General features: G+C 41.1%; 1 protein-coding gene across 28 annotated transcripts in view; it reads right to left on the reverse strand.

The window, feature by feature from the left end:
* Positions 1 to 18,734, reverse strand: part of nrxn1a (neurexin 1a) — a 1,341,442-nt gene that overhangs the window by 690,647 nt on the left and 632,061 nt on the right. For all 28 annotated transcript variants that reach the window (XM_078404791.1, XM_078404790.1, XM_078404793.1 and 25 more), the window contains one exon: positions 6,933 to 7,316. In XM_078404791.1, coding sequence (XP_078260917.1) covers positions 6,933 to 7,316 — 384 coding nt within the window. The remainder of the gene's footprint in view (positions 1 to 6,932; positions 7,317 to 18,734) is intronic.

Genomic DNA, 18,734 nt, shown 5'->3' on the forward strand with positions numbered 1-18,734 from the left:
GTGCGCTGACAACAACCTGGTCCTTAACACCAAGAAGCCCATTGTGGACTACAGAAGGACTAGGGGTGGTACGCACACCCCCATCCATATTAACGGGATAGAGGTGGAGCGTGTTTCCAGTTTCAGGTTCTTGGGTGTCAACATTTCTGATGACCTCTCTTGGACCCACAATACCTCAACACTGATCAAAAAGGCTCACCAGCGTCTCTTGTTCCTGAGGAGACTAAAGAAGGTCCATCTGTCTCCTCAGATTCTGGTGAACTTCTACCGCTGCACTATCGAGAGCATCCTTACTAACTGTATCACAGTATGGTATGGCAACTGCTCTGTCTCCGACCGGAAAGCACTGCAGAGGGTGGTGAAAACTGCCCAACGCATCACCGGTTCCTCACTCCCCTCCATTGAGTCTATCCAGAGTAGGCGATGTCTGCGAAGGGCGCGCTGCATCGTCAAGGACAGCTCTCACCCCCAACCACAGATTGTTTACCCTCCTCCCATCTGGGAGGCGCTACAGGTCTCTCCGTTCCCGGACCTGCAGGTTCAGGAACAGCTTCTTTCCTGCAGTCGTTACCTTACTTAACTCTGCGCTTCGGTGATTGCTGCTATCCCCCCCCCCCCCTCGGGCACTCCTCCCATCAGTGACTGATCACGCTCACCGGAATTTCCACTACCGCTACTGAATTACTCTATATATTATATGTTTTACTATACCATCGCATGCACTCTGGTTAAGATGCTAACTGCATTTCGTTGTCTCTGTACTTGTACACTGCACAATGACAATAAAGTTTGTATTGTATTGTATTTGGAAAAGGAGGGTGGTGGTTGCAATCTGGAATGTTACGAGAGAGCTTTCTCAAGGTGCAGCATTAAAATTAAAATTGACTTTGACATAGTTGGCATGAGAACTGTTCGGCCAAGTCTCCTTTCATTTATGGTAGGGTAGACCTCAAATATTGTGAAGGCCTGTTTCTGCAGGTGGGTCATGTACCATCTGTAGGCCACTCAAGCCTGCATGAATAGCTATAGAAGTAGCTCCCAGGTCCAAGCGGCAATCTGTCGGTTACTGCAGACAGGTTCGGACACCTTTGAGCATCAGGGATACATCAAACTAGGAAAGGAAAGTCATAGATTTTGAAAGAGAATTTGTCAAGTGTCTGTTTACTCTGAAAAGAATTTCACAATAGAATTTTATTATTTATTAGATATATATATATATATATAGTGCATTTTATGAAACAATTTGTGCAATAATTTCTGAAGTTTTATGTATTTAAAACTATTCCATCCTGATTTTCAAGAAAGGAATGAGAGAGAAAACTCCTGCACCTATTTTCTGTTTTTATGTTTCTATAATTATCTCCAGCTCTATTCATCAAAACAAGACAGACATTATTGGGAAATATAATTTTAAAGTATTCTAATCTTAAGACAATGGAATAGCGTGCATAAAACGTGCTGTTGAAATTTCAGTTAACTGCCATTTGAACTGGGTTTTGGCATTTGCAATTCCTACAATGTGCCACGGGGTGGTACAGCATGCACATTCAGCTAAGCGTTTTTGTAATGCTTCTGACAGCTTGTGTGTGATCCATGCCAGATTTGTTGTGTACTTGATCGAACAATCTGGCTACATCAAAACAATTGGCCCAAAGCCACAACGTGGGTATTTTTAAAAAAACTCGTGCAATTCTGCCATTTTCTCGTTGGAATTGAATTTTTTTTTAATATGAGAAATGTCCAATTCAATTGCATCTTCATATATCTCCGAAGGAGAAACAAAGCCAAACAAAAATACAGCTTGCATGAAGGGAAAGGGGACAGTGACTCTAGGCCTCAAATATCATGTGACTGAAAATGGTAATTTACAAATGATTTCAAACAATAACCATAGAAGTCCATATCGGTACATGTACAGAAAATAGATGGAATAGATTTCAACTCTGATTTGAACACAAAAATTATGTAGCAGTGTTGAAATGGATTTAATGTATTTCACTCTGCTTCAAAATTTGCAGAGATATGCAGATAGACAATAGACAATAGGTGCAGGAGTAGGCCATTCAGCCCTTCGAGCCAGCACCGCCATTCAATGCGATCATGGCTGATCACTCAGTACCCCGTTCCTGCCTTCTCCCCATACCCCCTCACTCCGCTATCCTTAAGAGCTATATCCAGCTCTCTCTTGAAAGCATCCAACGAACTGGCCTCCACTGCCTTCTGAGGCAGAGAATTCCACACCTTCACCACTCTCTGACTGAAAAAGTTCTTCCTCATCTCCGTTCTAAATGGCCTACCCCTTATTCTTAAACTGTGGCCCCTTGTTCTGGACTCCCCCAACATTGGGAACATGTTTCCTGCCTCTAATGTGTCCAATCCCCTAATTATCTTATATGTTTCAATAAGATCCCCCCATCATCCTTCTAAATTCCAGTGTATACAAGCCCAATCGCTCCAGCCTTTCAACATACGACAGTCCCGCCATTCCGGGAATTAACCTAGTGAACCTACGCTGCACGCCCTCCATAGCAAGAATATCCTTCCTCAAATGAACTGTGCAAGTTCTTTACCCATGCGATCGTCAAATAATTTTAAAATGACTACTTGAGATATATAACTGATCTGAGAATATCTCTGAGCAATATAGTTTGTGGCCAGTATTGAAGTGATGTAACTATTCACAAAGTGGGATATTTTTTCAGAATATTACATTACTCTGAAAAACACAATTAATTCTAATAAAACTGCTATTGGTTCAATGAACAGAAATCCATTTAGACATTTAACTTTGAAATGTCAATTCCAATTCTCACATTGCAAAAATGAATATCTGACTTGAAAATTAGCCTGGAAAAGTTCTTGTTGATCAAACAGTGAAATTACTTCTTTATATTCTATTCATTTTCTGTCCACATTTAAAAACATAGAAGCTTTCCAATGGGCCTAATCAGTTCACTTAAACTCCAGTTAATCCTCTTACCTCATTTCCCATTCAATAGACAATAGACAATAGACAATAGGTGCAGGAGGAGGCCATCCGGCCCTTCGAGCCAGCACCGCCATTCAATGTGATCATGGCTGATCATTCTCAATCAGTACCCCGTTCCTGCCTTTCCCCCATACCCCCTGACTCCACTATCCTTAAGAGCTCTATCTAGCTCTCTCTTGAATGCATTCAGAGAATTGGCCGCCACTGCCTTCTGAGGCAGAGAATTCCACAGATTCACAACTCTCGGACTGAAAAAGTTTTTCCTCATCTCAGTTCTAAATGGCCTACCCTTTATTCTTAAATTGTGGACCCTTGTTCTGGACTCCCCCAACATTGGGAACATGTTTCCTGCCTCTAATGTGTCCAACCCCTTAATAATCTTATACGTTTCGATAAGATCTCCTCTCATCCTTCTAAATTCCAGTGTATACAAGCCTAGTCGCTCCAGTCTTTCAACATATGACAGTCCCGCCATTCCGGGAATTAACCTAGTAAACCTACGCTGCACGCCCTCAATCGTAACTCTTTAACTCTTTAACTCTTTATTTATTGCAACAATGAACAATTACAGGGAAAGAACTGATAGAAAGGGTGTATCAAGCAGTTGACCAAAAGTTTGATCAAAGATCAAAGTTTTGTCATGAGACATCATTATACAATGAAACATTGTTGCCATGAAAAAACCCGTAGAAGAGCTAATGTCTGAACATTTGTCAAAAGTGGAAGAAGACATAAAAGCTTACAAGAAGGAGAAGGCCAATTGAACATGAGGGGGAAATTTTAACTTCAAGGCAATGGTCAACTGGAACCCCATCAGAGATAAATGATTGTAAATAATTTAGACAAGGCCTGAATAGCAGAATTTTGAATGAATTCAAGTTTATGTTGGCATATTAGAATAGTAGTGGAATAGGGGAGTCTAGAGACAACAAAACCACAAATAAAAATGTATTGACAGCAACATTAGGAAAGAGTGGACTTCGCGATATCAGGCATTCAACTCAGTTAAAGTAAAAAAACCTGCTGATGTTAAAGAAAAGGAAAATATTTAGCCAAGGAAGGGAGATTCTGATATTTCCTAGCATCTAACGTAGGACGTTTCCCCCTCATCCAGGACAAGCATTCTAAAAACATAAGCAATGGTCAAGATTGGTGGTAGTTTGGTAGATCTAGATGCCATAAGGGTTCAATTGAACCTGATTTTGTGGTTGTAGATGACACATAAGGCAGCATTCCGATGAGAAACAATATGGGGGTAATGACAAATCATGTAAGAACAACAGAGGTAATGGTGCATAACGTTCTGTGTATCAATTTTTCAGAGTAGAAACAGATGACAGCAATGCATTCGTAGGAATTTCATAACATTAATGAATTGACGCCTGGCTTACTTTGAATCTCGCACTTAAGTGCATTGCTTTTATGTTTTAGTGATTATAATCCTTTCTCCAGATACTTATTCCCAGAGTGTGATAGATACAAGAGTCTGCAGCAAAGACTGTTTAACCTTAACACTCTGCCTTTTGTACAAATCCTGATAGAAAGTTCAGAAGAACAGTACTGATTTGTTTACCGAGAAACTCAAATTAATAAAATAAATGAAAATTACAACAAATCGCTCCACAGCTAAACTCTACAAATGCTTACTCCACTTACATTTCATAAATTATTTTACACATTGTTGCAGAATGCATCCATTTACAATACGAGGCATTCTGCAAGAGCTAGTGAATAAATTATGTGGTTATTTTTTCGCATGCTATAATTATTATCAGTGAGGAATAACAAAATGGCAAATATGGGATATCTAAAATAAAATAAATTAGAAATTCTAGTGATCCTTAGAAGGTCAAACAGCATTTGTAGAGAATTGTTAACAATTCAAGTTAATTCCTTTTCATCGGTTTCATCTGAAATGTTAACTTTCTCTCTCCATGACCTGCTGAACATTTGCAGTATTTTCTACATTTATTTTAATATGGTTGGTTGCTGTTTGTAGGCTCCAAGCTTCACCATTCAAGCTGTGGCAAAAATGATTGCTTTTTGAATGGTGTCAAGTTAGGAAAAGGGGATGTACAACGAGATCGGGGTGTCCTAGTGCATCAGTCACTGAAAGGAAGCATGCAGATACAGCAGGCAATGAAGAAAGCCAATGGAATGTTGGCCTTCATATCAAGAGGAGTTGAGTATAGGAGCAAAGAGGTCCTTCTGCAGTTGTACAGGGCCCTAGTGAGACCTCACCTGGAGTACTGTGTGCAGTTTTGGTCTCCAAATTTGAGGAAGGATATTCTTGCTATTGAGGGGTTAATTCCCGGAATGGCGGGACTGTCAGATGTTGAAAGACTGGAGCGACTAGGCTTGTATACACTGGAATTTAGAAGGATGAGAGGAGATCTTATCGAAACGTATAAGATTATTAAGGGGTTGGACACGTTAGAGGCAGGAAACATGTTCCCAATGTTGGGGGAGTCCAGAACAAGGGGCCACAGTTTAAGAATAATGGTAGGCCATTTAGAACTGAGATGAGGAAAATCTTTTTCAGTCAGAGAGTTGTGAATCTGTGGAACTCTCTGCCTCAGAAGGCAGTGGAGGCCAATTCTCTTAATGCATTCAAGAGAGAGCTAGATAGAGCTCTTAAGGATAGCTCTAGTCAGGAGGTATGGGGGAAAGGCAGGAACGGGGTACTGATTGAGAATGATCAGCCATGATCACATTGAATGGCGGTGCTGGCTCGAAGGGCCGAATGGCCTCCTCCTGCACCTATTGTCTATTGTCATCTATTACAGTAACAATAACAATAATTATTGTTGGTAGTGATGCATTTCAGTTGGTGGGAAGGCTTAGAATAATCATGAAAAATCTGAAAAATTAACACGTATTATTCTTCAGGAGTAATTAAATGATGTATTAGTTGTTTCAGTACAAACTATTGCAGATTTTTATAGTAATCTTATTTCATCAGCAAATCATGATTCTGATAATTTTCCTTAAAACTTTCCTTAAAAGTTATTTTACAATATCTTTATTTTCCTCTGGGATAGATGTTCTGCCCACTGTCAACTACGCCTTGTAGTGATTCAGTCCATCATACTGAATCCATGTTCAGATTTATTCTAATAATTAAAACGATGCAACCGATTACATAATGTTGCAAATTTCTTTTTATTCCTTCCCTCCAGGTTTTTCCTAGTTTTCTCTTATATTTCTGCTGCTGCCAATCTCCTATCCCCCCACATCCGGACCAAACTCAGATCCTGGGGGGACAGGGCTTTCTCCATCGCTGCTCCCACCCTATGGAACTCACTACCCCAAACCGTCAGAGACTCCTCCACACTCACCACATTCAAAACATCACTGAAGTCTCACCTGTTCAGTACTGCCTTCAACCACTGAAGGTCACCTCACCTTCTGTCTCCTTTCTCTGTTCGTTTACTTATTTATCTATTTATTCACTTCCCTATGTTCTCTAAATCCCTGTAAAGCGTCTTTGAGTATATGAAAAGCGCTATATAAATGTAATGCATTATTATTATTATTATTATATTGTTCACTTTCACATTGTATTAATTAAGCAGGATTGAAAGAAAGAGCCGAGTGTCACTGTGAATGGCATTATGTCCATCCAATGACTGACCAACAAGAGGTTTTTTGACACAACCAAGATTAATTTCTCCAGTGAAAAGTACCACTTGCAGTTTGAAACAAAATCACCCAATTGTCAGACCACCCTCTGAAATTTAAATTAACGTATGATTTAATACAGAACAAACATACAAGATTTGAAAAGATAGACACAATTTATTATATCTATTATATTATATATTATATTGTAATATATTATATATACTTATTATATTATTTAATTATAAATGTGATGAAGTTTAGAAAAACAAACAAATATTACACACAAAAATGTAATATTGTGATTAGAAATAATGCTTACCTCTCTCACAGGACCTGCCCAGAAATCCAGTTCCAGAACAGTCACAAATATATCGGTTCCAGCCTTCTCTACAAACACCATTGTTTCGACATGGATCACTAAGGCACTGCTTTGGAACCTCCTTGACACATGAAGGTTTCACTCCAGCCGCATTTTGGACTTCAGCCATCCTCCGTATGTCTTTACTTTGACCGTCAATGAACAAGTCTCTAATACATCCAACATAGCCATAGTTAAGAAGAGCCGTCCACACTTCTGTTGGAAAAATGAGGGCTGCTTTGTTCTCAGGAAGTCCACCCAGATATAGGTCATCATCCAGGTCCAGAATCTCACTCTCCCCATGTGCCATGTATGGTGAACGTTTGCTGTTTATGGATATCGTTCCTGAAAATAAAATATAACATTGTCAAAAAATATGCTTTTTAACTGCTTATTTATGAAAAGATATATCATAATTTCAGATTCAGATCATCTCTTTGTCAAGTACCCCAAGAGGCAATGAAATTCCCTGCTGATATGAAGCTCACAGAGTAAACAGTATACAAGCAGCGATGATAGATATAACAGGAAATACAATGAAGAGTGCAAAACAGCAGGAAGGTGTAAAAATTGTTGTGCAATCTAAAGTAGTGCCAAAAAAACTTAAGGTTGGGTGTAACTAAATGAGGTAGTTTTAAGAATGTGTACTTGGCAGCACCTCGAAGAAAAGGGTGTGAAAGAGGTGATTGATTCAGGAGTCTGTTAGTAGAAGGGAAGAAGCTATCCTTAAGTCCAGACATTTTCAGGATATCAAGCTCTTGTATCATCTCCCAGAAGGTAGAAGGGTGAAAAGGGGATGGCCTGGATAGCAGGCAACCTTGAAGAATCTTCTAGCCTTCCTGATGTGGTGCACTGTAAAGATGGATTAGATTGAAGGAACAAACCTCCGATGGACTGGGCTGTGTTCACCACTCTCTGCACGTTAATATGAATCCTCTCAGAATCCTTTCTATTTTGCATCTATAGAAGTTTGAGACAATCCTCTCGGATGTGCAAAATCATCCCAGCAAGGTCTCAATTTTAGTATTGAGGGTCCAGGTGGAGGAAATATCACCAATTCTAGCTGACTGATGTCTGCTGTTCAGTAAATTCAGAAGCCAGTTGCAAATGAAGACCGCAAGGCCAAGGTCCAGAAGTTTAGGAATGAGAATTTCTTATTATGATGTTGAAGGCTGAGCTGTTGTTAATGAGTAGCATCCTAAAATGACACAGTGAGTTAGCGGTGGAGTTGTTGCCTTACAATAAAGCACCAGAGACCCGGGTTTGATCTTGGAGTGCTGTCTGTACAGAGTTTGGACATTCTCCCTGTGACTGTGTGGATTTTCTCTGGGAGCTCCGGTTTCATCCCACATTCCAAAGATGTGCAGGTTTGTGGGTTAATTGCCTTCTATAAATCGCCCCTAGAGTGTAGGATGCAAAAATGGGATAATACAGAACTAGTGTACGAATGATTGTTGGTTGGCATGTAGTTAGTGGGCGGAAGGGCCCGTTTCACCACTGTATCTCTAAACTAAACTAAACCATTAATTTACAGCTAGAATACCTTGGTAAGATGCAAAGAGTTTATCAAGGAGCGAAGGTCATCAGTAAAAAAGCAAATTGTAAGAGCTGCTCTCCTTGGAAAATTGAAGGTTAGGAGATGATTTAAGACAGGGTTTTCAAGATGACGTGAGATTTTAATGGAATGGGGTTTGACAATAAATGATTCCATCGGGGGAGTGAGCCAACGATTAAGACGTCAATGAGTCAAAACATTGGCAAATGATTATGAGTGGAGATAAGACTTTTTTTTGCCACAGGGAGTTTTTCGGATCTGGAACTCTCAACCTGAAAAGGTGGCAAAAACAAACTCTCTAAAATAGTTTTAAAGGGGAATTGGGTGTGTAGTTAAACCTGAAGATTTTTCAAATTTCAAATAAAAAGCACATATTTAGCACAAAGCACCAGAACTCTTTCAAAGGGCCAGCAAAAGTACATTGGATTACATCTCTTTTTCTGTAGTATATGTTTCAATAATTATATTATGAAATGAAAATATAAATTATAATTATATTACTAAATTGGTAAATCCACTTGACATTGACTGGATTTCATTTTACTTAAGACTAAATATTTTATTTGCATATATAAACTCTCACACATTCTCTGTTGATGTACTTTAGATAATTTTGGTACTGCTTTAATAAACAATGTATTTTTGCTTTGATAATTTTGAATAAAGTGGGTTTCAAATCAAGATGCAATTATCGCTATGATTGTGGTGACTAATTGCGCTCCGAAGAGAGATTGACAGATCAGTATAATCAGTCGAGATTCATCATTGCATCATGTACCATGTGTGAAACTTGTCTGCTACTGCTATGGCAGACATCAATAAAATATGTTTGTTGCTAATGGAAAGAGCCTGATTGAATTGAGCAGGTGGCGTATGGCCAGTCATGACCTAGATGAAGAACTAAGCCTCTATAAAGAAATTATATGACTGCCCAAAATGCGTATTTCAGTTAGATATTTATTTTTGACCCAAGGATACTCTGCTTTGTTCTTGTTTTGAAATGCGGGTAAATCTCTGAGGGCCACGAGTTTGTTTGCACAATGCTCTGCATGACACCATAAGGCAATTAAACAGTTCTCGAGACTGATGTACAAACTGCAAAATGTTCTTTTCACAATTCTATATACTTTGATAAAGATTATTTTATTCATTTTACACCACTTTGCATAGAAGCCTTCAAGATGGAATTCTTAACTCGCTAGATTAATAATACATCATAATATTATTGTTATTCTCCGAAGGTCATATTTTCTGACTCCAATTAATTCTGTTACTTACAATCTTTCACTACAATAGACTGTTCAGCAGCATATCTGATATTTAAATATTTGGTCAACTATTTTCATGTGCCTGAAAATCTGGGATTTTTCTTTCCCAAATATGCAGGTTCTGTTTTGGCCTCATGGTCACTGGACAAAGTATCAGTCAAGAGGTGACATTTTAATCAAAATGGTAATCAACAGATGACGACTGTACTTTTTGCAGGAATTGTGACTGCTGGCTCTAATTATTTGGGTTGGATGGCTGTGCAGATAGCTGTACAGTAAGAAACAGTTTTGTGCTCCATAGTCCCAACAATTGGTCAGAAGTTTTGCATTCCAATTTGCCTCAAAGGAATGTACACATTTTGAAACAGTGTGACAGAGACAGAGAGAGTGGAAGCTTAATCTCCTGCAGCTTTTGACTGTCCACATTTTTATAGCTTGCACGGTACCACTGTAAAATAGATGCTCAATGACAGTGAGCAGAAAATCCTTGTTAAAACCAAAGTAACACCTATTTCCAAAATCTATGCAAGTAAAAACTCCTGGAGCAGGAGATATATATTTATTGGAAAGAAGTTTGACATTAACAGGAAGAAGAGACAGCACAGGTTTATCATATTGGCAAGATGAATTAATGGTGAGCAACAGGGATCCGTGCTGGGGGCTGAGGATTTTCCTATTTATATCAATGACTTGCTTGCAGGCAACTGAAGGAATTGTTGCTAAATTTGCTGGTGACAAAGATAATAATGTTATCATTATTGTCAAAAGATAGGAGGCAACAAAGGGATTATAGAAAGGGTCAAATGAGTCGAGAAATGGAGTTTGACATTGGAAATATGTAATTGGCCATTTTGGCAGAACTGCAATTAAAATGTAGCACACCATCTGAATGTTGAAAGATTGCAGAGCTCTGAGCTGCTGAGAGATCAACATCTCCGAGTGTTTGATTAACAAAAGGCCAGTAAGCATAAATATATTATTCCCCTCCCCTTCCCAGTTCTCCATCTATCTTCCTGTCTCCACCTATATCCTTCCTTTGTCTCGCCCCCCTGACATCAGTCTGAAGAAGGGTCTCGACCCGAAACATCACCCATTCCTTCTCTCCTGAGATGCTGCCTGACCTGCTGAGTTACTCCAGCATTTTGTGAATAAATATATTACGGTAATTATGAAATTTGACTAGAATTTTATCATTATTGCCAGGGAAACTGAATAATAAATTGGGAGGTTATCCTAAATTATATGAGGCATTGATGAAATAATATTTGGAAGAGAGGATGTACAAAAATGTAAATATAAGCAGAAGCTGAAATATCTATTGTTTATAACAGTGGGGTTTACATAAAGGCAAGGTACTAAGATGTTGACATCTGGGGAAGGGCTCAACTAGTCAGCCACCAGAAGTTGTGCCTCAGTGGATCACCATTGGATTGGCACCTAAGCTGCACAATGTTCAATTCATACTAGAGAGAATAAGAGACAAAGGGAAGAGTGTGCTATAGTCAACTACAATATTAAGATCACAATAGGACACAAAGTGCTGTAGTAACTCAACAGCTCAGGCTGCATCTCCGAAGAACGCGCATAGGTGACCTTTCAGGATGTTTTGACCCGAAACGTCCCAGTCAGTAGAAGGATCCCCACCAGAAACGTCACCTATACATTTTTACAGCAGAAGGTAAATCATGTTTACTGAAAATGGAGGACATCTCATGCTTTGAGATCTTCCTGTTACAGGATGGAGGTGGAGAGGGACTGGACGTCCATGGTAAAGATGAGGCAAAGGAGTCCTAGAAATTGAAGATGTCCTATGATATTCTAGAATGGAAAACCTAATCTTGGAAGCTGATGAGGTGGAGACGGAGGAATTCAGATTAGGGAGTAGCGTCTTTGCAAGAGGCAGGGTTGGATGAAGTGTAGTCTAGACATTGTGGAAATCTGTAGGTTTGTAATAGATGGTAGCCGATAGTCCCTTGTGATGGACACAGAGAGATCACGAAAGGGGAGAGAGGTTTTAGAGATAGTCCTAGTGAATTTTGTGGGCAGGGTGGATGTTACTGGTGAAGTTAATGAAATCTATGAGTGTTGCATGAGTGAAGGAGGATAATGCAGTCGTTGATGCAGTAGAGAATGGGTTAGGGATCGTGCCAGTGGACGTTTGGAACAAGGACTGTTCGATATAACTTACAAAAGGACAGGCAAAGCTGCGGCCCATGCAAGTGCCCAAGTCTACACCTTTAACTTGGAGAAAGTGAGAGGAGTCAAAAGAGAAGTTGTTGAGAGTTAGGATGTTTTGCCAGGCAGAGGAGAGTATTAGTAAAGGGAAATTGATTGGGTCTCTGTTAGAGGAAGAACCAAAGGGCCTTGCGACCTCCCTGGTGCAGGATGGAGGTGGAGTGGGACTGGACGTCGATGGTAACGATGGTGGCCTGGAAACGGAAAGTTATTGAAGAGGTGAAGGCCATGTGAGGTGTCTCAGATGTAGGTGGGAAGGGACTGGATGAGGTGGGATAGATGGAATCAAGGTGTGTGGAGTTGAGTTCAGTGGGACAGGCAGAAACAACTGAACATTACTGTTTTCTTGCCTACAATAAATATGCTGCCCCTGTCATATCGTCCCATCCTCACCCCTGTGTGATAGCAAAAATGGCTCAATTCATCCTGGAACTGCAACAAATGTTCATTTGGATTCCAAATGAACTCCGCATTGTAACGAACAATGGGGGGGGGGGGAATGGTGTCCGTTAATGCCGATTGTCCATTATAACTGAGTAAGGCATTATCATTTGTATGTAGGTGGAATAAAGAATTGCAGATGGTGGGTAATACACAAAGGGACACGAGCCGCAATAGCAACCGTGTCACCGGACCATGCGGTTGGTGAAGAAAGGGTTCGCTGGTGCACCTTGCAAGTAGGGGGTGGCGTTAGAAGCCGGGTCACTAAGCGGCTGGGGAGATCATGGTGGTGGGTCGGCAGGTCTGTCCGCTATGACCACAAGAATCACGGAAGAATGGGAACAGAAGCTCTAGAGGGGAAAAGAAATTAAGGGCAGGGCCATTTGTGACCGATGTGAGAGGGGAGGTAAATACAGAAGTTAAAGTGTTGTACTTAAATGCGCGTAGTATAAAAAAATAAAGTGGATGAGCTTGAGGCTCAGTTAGTCATGGGCAAGTATGATGTTGTAGGGATCACTGAGACATGGCTACAAGAGGACCAGGGCTGGGAACTGAATATTCAGGGGTACAAAACGTATAGAAAAGACAGACAGGTGGGCAGAGGGGGTGGGGTTGCTCTGCTGGTAAGGAATGATATTCATTTCCTTGCAAGGGGTGACATAGAATCAGGAGATGTTGAATCAGTATGGATAGAAATGAGGAATTATAAGGGTAAAAAGACCCTAATGGGAGTTATCTATAGGCCTCCAAACAGTAGCCTCGACATAGGGTGCAAGTTGAATCAGGAGATAAAATTGCGTGTCACAAATGTAATGCTACGGTGGTTGTGGGAGATTTCAACATGCAGGTAGACTGGGAAAATCAGGTTGGAAATGGACCCCAGGAAAGAGAGTTTGTAGAGTGCCTTCGAGATGGATTCTTAGAACAGCTTGTACTGGAGCCTACCAGGGAGAAGGCAATTCTGGATTTAGTGTTGTGTAATGATCCTGATCTGATAATGGGGCTAGAGGTAAAAGAGCCATTAGGAGGCAGTGATCACAACATGATAAGTTTTACTCTGCAAATGGAAAGGCAGAAGGGAAAATCGGAAGTGTCAGTATTACAGTATAGCAAAGGGGATTACAGAGGCATGAGGCAGGAGCTGGCCAAAATTGACTGGAAGGAGGCCCTAGCAGGGAAGACGGTAGAACAGCAATGGCAGGTATTCCTGGGAATAATGCAGAGGGTGCAGGATCAATTTATCCCAAAGAGGCGGAAAGACTCTAAGGGGAGTAAGAGACACCTGTGGCTGACAAGGGAAGTCAAGGACAGCATAAAAATTAAGGAGAGGAAGTAGAACATAGCAAAGAGAAGTGGGAAGACAGAGGATTGGGACTCTTTTAAAGAGCAACAAAAGTTAACTAAAAAGGCAATACGGGGAGAAAAGATGAGGTACGAGGGTAAACTAGCCAATAATATAAAGGAGGATAGCAAAAGTTTTTTTAGGTACGTGAAGAGGAAAAAAATAGTCAAGGCAAATGTGGGTCCCTTGAAGACAGAAGCAAGGGAATTTATTATGGGGAACAAAGAAATGGCAGACGAGTTAAACCGTTACTTTGGATCTGTCTTTACTGAGGAAGATACACACAATCTCCCAAATGTTCTAGGGGCCGGAGAACCTAGGGTGATGGAGGAACTGAAGGAAATCCACATTAGGCAGGAAATGGTTTTGGGTAGACTGATGGAACTGAAGGCTGATAAATCCCCAGGGCCTGATGGTCTGCATCCCAGGGTGCTTAAGGAGGTGGCTCTAGAAATAGTGGAAGCATTGGAGATTATTTTTCAATGTTCTATAGATTCAGGATCAGTTCCTGTGGATTGGAGGATAGCAAATGTTATCCCACTTTTTAAGAAAGGAGGGAGAGAGAAAACGGGTAATTATAGACCAGTTAGTCTGACATCAGTGGTGGGGAAGATGCTGGAGTCAATTATAAAAGACGAAATTGCTGAGCATTTGGATAGCAGTAACAGGATCATTCCGAGTCAGCATGGATTTATGAAGGGGAAATCATGCTTGACAAATCTACTGAAATTTTTTGAGGATGTAACTAGGAAAATTGACAGGGGAGAGTCGGTGGATGTGGTGTACCTCGACTTTCAGAAAGCCTTCGACAAGGTCCCACATAGGAGATTAGTGGGCAAAATTAGAGCACATGGTATTGGGGGTAGGGTACTGACATGGATAGAAAATTGGTTAACAGACAGAAAGCAAAGAGTGGGGATAAATGGGTCCCTTTCAGAATGGCAGGCAGTGACCAGTGGAGTACCGCAAGGTTCGGTGCTGGGGCCCCAGCTATTTACGATATACATTAATGACTTAGATGAAGGGATTAAAAGTACCATTAGCAAATTTGCAGATGATACTAAGCTGGGGGGTAGTGTGAATTGTGTGGAAGATGCAATAAGGCTGCAGGGTGACTTGGACAGGTTGTGTGAGTGGGCGGATACATGGCAGATGCAGTTTAATGTAGATAAGTGTGAGGTTATTCACTTTGGAAGTAAGAATAGAAAGGCAGATTATTATCTGAATGGTGTCAAGTTAGGAAGAGGGGATGTTCAATGAGATCTGGGTGTCCTAGTGCATCAGTCACTGAAAGGAAGCATGCAGGTACAGCAGGCAGTGAAGAAAGCCAATGGAATGTTGGCCTTCGTAACAAGAGGAGTTGAGTATAGGAGCAAAGAGGTCCTTCTACAGTTGTACCGGGCCCTGGTGAGACCGCACCTGGAGTACTGTGTGCAGTTTTGGTTTCCAAATTTGAGGAAGGATATTCTTGCTATTGAGGGCGTGCAGCGTAGGTTCACTAGGTTAATTCCCGGAATGGCGGGACTGTCGTATGTTGAAAGGCTGGAGCAATTAGGCTTGTATACACTGGAATTTAGAAGGATGAGGGGGGATCTTATTGAAACATATAAGATAATTAGGGGATTGGACACATTAGAGGCAGGAAACATGTTCCCAATGTTGGGGGAGTCCAGAACAAGGGGCCACAGTTTAAGAATAAGGGGTAGGCCATTTAGAACGGAGATGAGGAAGAACTTTTTCAGTCAGAGAGTGGCGAAGGTGCGGAATTCTCTGCCTCAGAAGGCAGTGGAGGCCAGTTCGTTGGATGCTTTCAAGAGAGAGCTGGATAGAGCTCTTAAGGATAGCGGAGTGAGGGGGTATGGGGAGAAGGCAGGAACGGGGTACTGATTGAGAGTGATCAGCCATGATCGCATTGAATGGCGGTGCTGGCTCGAAGGGCTGAATGGCCTACTCCTGCACCTATTGTCTATTGTCTATTGTCTATAATCCGTTATAAAGGGGGTTTAAACGAGGGTTTACTGTATTCATTTCCACAGGTGTGCAATAGGAGACTGGAAATCCGAACACTGCCCATCTCCTGAGATGCTGCCTGTCCCGCAGAGTTACTCCAGCATTTTGTGTGCCTCCATGTTTCCAAAGCGGGAGCATAGTTTATTATTTGCTGAAAAGAGGTGGCCAGTGAATTCAGGCTTGCATCTCCTGGCTTGACCCTACACTCTGGGATTTATTCTCCAAATCTCTCTGCATTTCCCTCCTTCTTTGAAGCATCCCTTAAGACCACTCAGCAATTTATGCTCATCTGTATTTTAGTTGCTTCATGTCATAATTCTTCAGAAATTGTGGGGCATAAATGATTGCTTAAAATAATTTCACATACATGTTCTGTGAATATTGCCAATTTCCTGTCTCCTGTTATATTTGTTATATTTTCGATACAATCACAATTAAACTTGCTTTGCATATCCTGAGGAAAATGGACCATTTTAAAGTTTTGCTGATGATTTACGAACAAAAAAAACTCTGGAGTTTGAGGACTGAAAAAAAAGTCTTACCGCAACTAATTAAAAATAAATTTATTCACTATGCATGCCAAATCTTCCGTTCCACAAGGATTGCTATTAAAAAGTTGTTATTTCTAATTTTTCAACCGTGTGAATGCACATAGAATAGCTCTTGTATATCACAGCAATTGTAATGATCCTGCCTTTTCACGCTTCCAGCAATCTCTGTTTGTCCACGTTTACGTGGCGAGGCTGAACATTAATCAAAATGAGCACCATGTCAGTGTACATCCCCATTTCAAGTATCTGAAATCAATATCAAAAGGCTTGAACCGTGTTTACATTCAGGGACTGCTTGAAAGCTGCCTCAGTCATGCAAGCAACAAGTAGATTCCCTATTTTGTGAGGAGGAGGAGGAGGAGGAGGAACTAGCTGGCATTTTCTTATGCATACGTATGCAAATTTTCTGCCTGACCTCAAAGTGGTATTGATAAAAAAATATCCAAGATAATTATTGTCTGGCTTTGCATGGTCCCTTTAAAAACGACATGTTGTGCCACTCAAAGGCAAGCAGCAACTTATGGTAATAAAACAAGAGAAGAAATGAATATTTTGAAGTCGGATAATATTAATAATATTAATAATAATAAGGATAGCGGAGTCAGGGGGTATGGGGAGAAGGCAGGAACGGGGTACTGATTGAGAATGATCAGCCATGATCACATTGAATGGCAGTGCTGGCTCGAAGGGCCGAATGGCCTACTCCTGCACCTATTGTCTATTGTCTATAATAAGATGGAGGATATTTCTATTTCTATCTTGTAAATAGCTAAAGAGTTACCTTAACATAACTCAGCAAGAACCCACAGAATGTATCAAGGAGTAGTTTAACAATAGGATTTGGTGACAGCTTAACACAACTACCAGAAAGACTCAACCATGTTATTTATTCATAAAATGCTGGAGTAACTCAGCAGGTCAGGCAGCATCTCACGAGAGAAGGAATGGGTGAGTGATTTTCAAGTGTGTTTTTGTTTGGAACACTGCCTAACTTTTAAGAATTACTAGTTGAATTGCATCTAACGTGGAACCCTACAATACCATGTAAATAGACAACAGAAACTTTTAAAAACTTGATTTGTGATATCTGACATCATGAGGTTTAAAGAGGTCCCTTGGGGAATACAAAGCATTCTTCCACTGTCATAACTCTTTACAAATGGTAAAGGCAGAGAAGAGAATCTGTCAAGAGCTTTCTAGCTCAGATAAGGTAAGAATCTACACTCGGTTTGCATTAATGCACCCTGAAAGCAATGTTTATGGCCAAAAATTTCTTCATCTTACACTCTTCGGTGCGGCCTTTATCTTTTATCTCCAGAATTCACAAAATGTCACCAGCTTCATCTGCAGGAATCAGCTCATCCACAGGAGTTACCCTGTGATTTGTTTTCAAAATCAATGGAATGACAGACTACTTTAAAAATTAAAATATTGTGACAGCTTTTGGGAACATTTACTTGATAAGAGACTTTTAAGGGGCATTTAAGAGGCCTTTAGATAGGCACATGACATGACGGGAATTAAGGGATTATGGATCACATGTAAGCAGAGGAAGCAGGGAAGATTAGTTTAACATGGCGTTGGATGTGACACGGACATAGAAATATTGAAACGTAGAAAATAGGTGCAGGAGGAGGCCATTTGGCCCTTCGAGCCAGCACTGCCATTCAATACGATCATGGCTAGAAAATCAGTACCCCGTTCCTTCTTTCTCCCCATATCACTTGATTCCGTTAGCCCCAAGAGCTATTTCTAACTCTCTCTTGAGAATATCCAGTGAATTGGCCTCCACTTAGGGTTGCCAACTGTCCTGTATTAGCCGGGACATCCCGTATATTGGGCTAAATTGGTTTGCCCGTACGGGACCGCCCTTGTCCCGTATTAGGCCCGGGGGCCACTGTCGGCCCGGACAGTGTAGGCCCAGAGGCCCAGCTGCCGCCTAACAGAGGTTGCGTAGCAACCCGGCCCGGGCGGCCGCCATTGGTGGAGCGGGAGCACGCGGCCGCTGGCTGGATAAGGTCACCTGGGGCGCGGGGCATTGACGTCATCTTTGGTCCCTTATTTGGGAGTGAGAAAGTTGGCAACCCTGCCTCCATTGCCTTCTGTGGCAGAGAATTCCACAGATTCGCAACTCTCCAGGTGAAAAAGTTTTTCCTCATATCAGTCCTAAATGGCCTACCCCTTATTCTTAAACTGTGATCTCTGATTCTGGACTCGCCCAACATGGGAAACATTAGCCTGTCCAATCCCTTAAGAATTTTACATGTTTCTTTTCGATCCCCTCTCATCCTTCTAAATTCCAGTGAATATAAGCCCTGTTGATCCATTCTTTAATTGTGGGCCGAAGGGCCTATGCCTGTG

Source organism: Rhinoraja longicauda, chromosome 9 (genome assembly GCF_053455715.1).
Source record: "Rhinoraja longicauda isolate Sanriku21f chromosome 9, sRhiLon1.1, whole genome shotgun sequence".
In the NCBI taxonomy this organism is placed as follows: domain Eukaryota; kingdom Metazoa; phylum Chordata; class Chondrichthyes; order Rajiformes; family Arhynchobatidae; genus Rhinoraja; species Rhinoraja longicauda.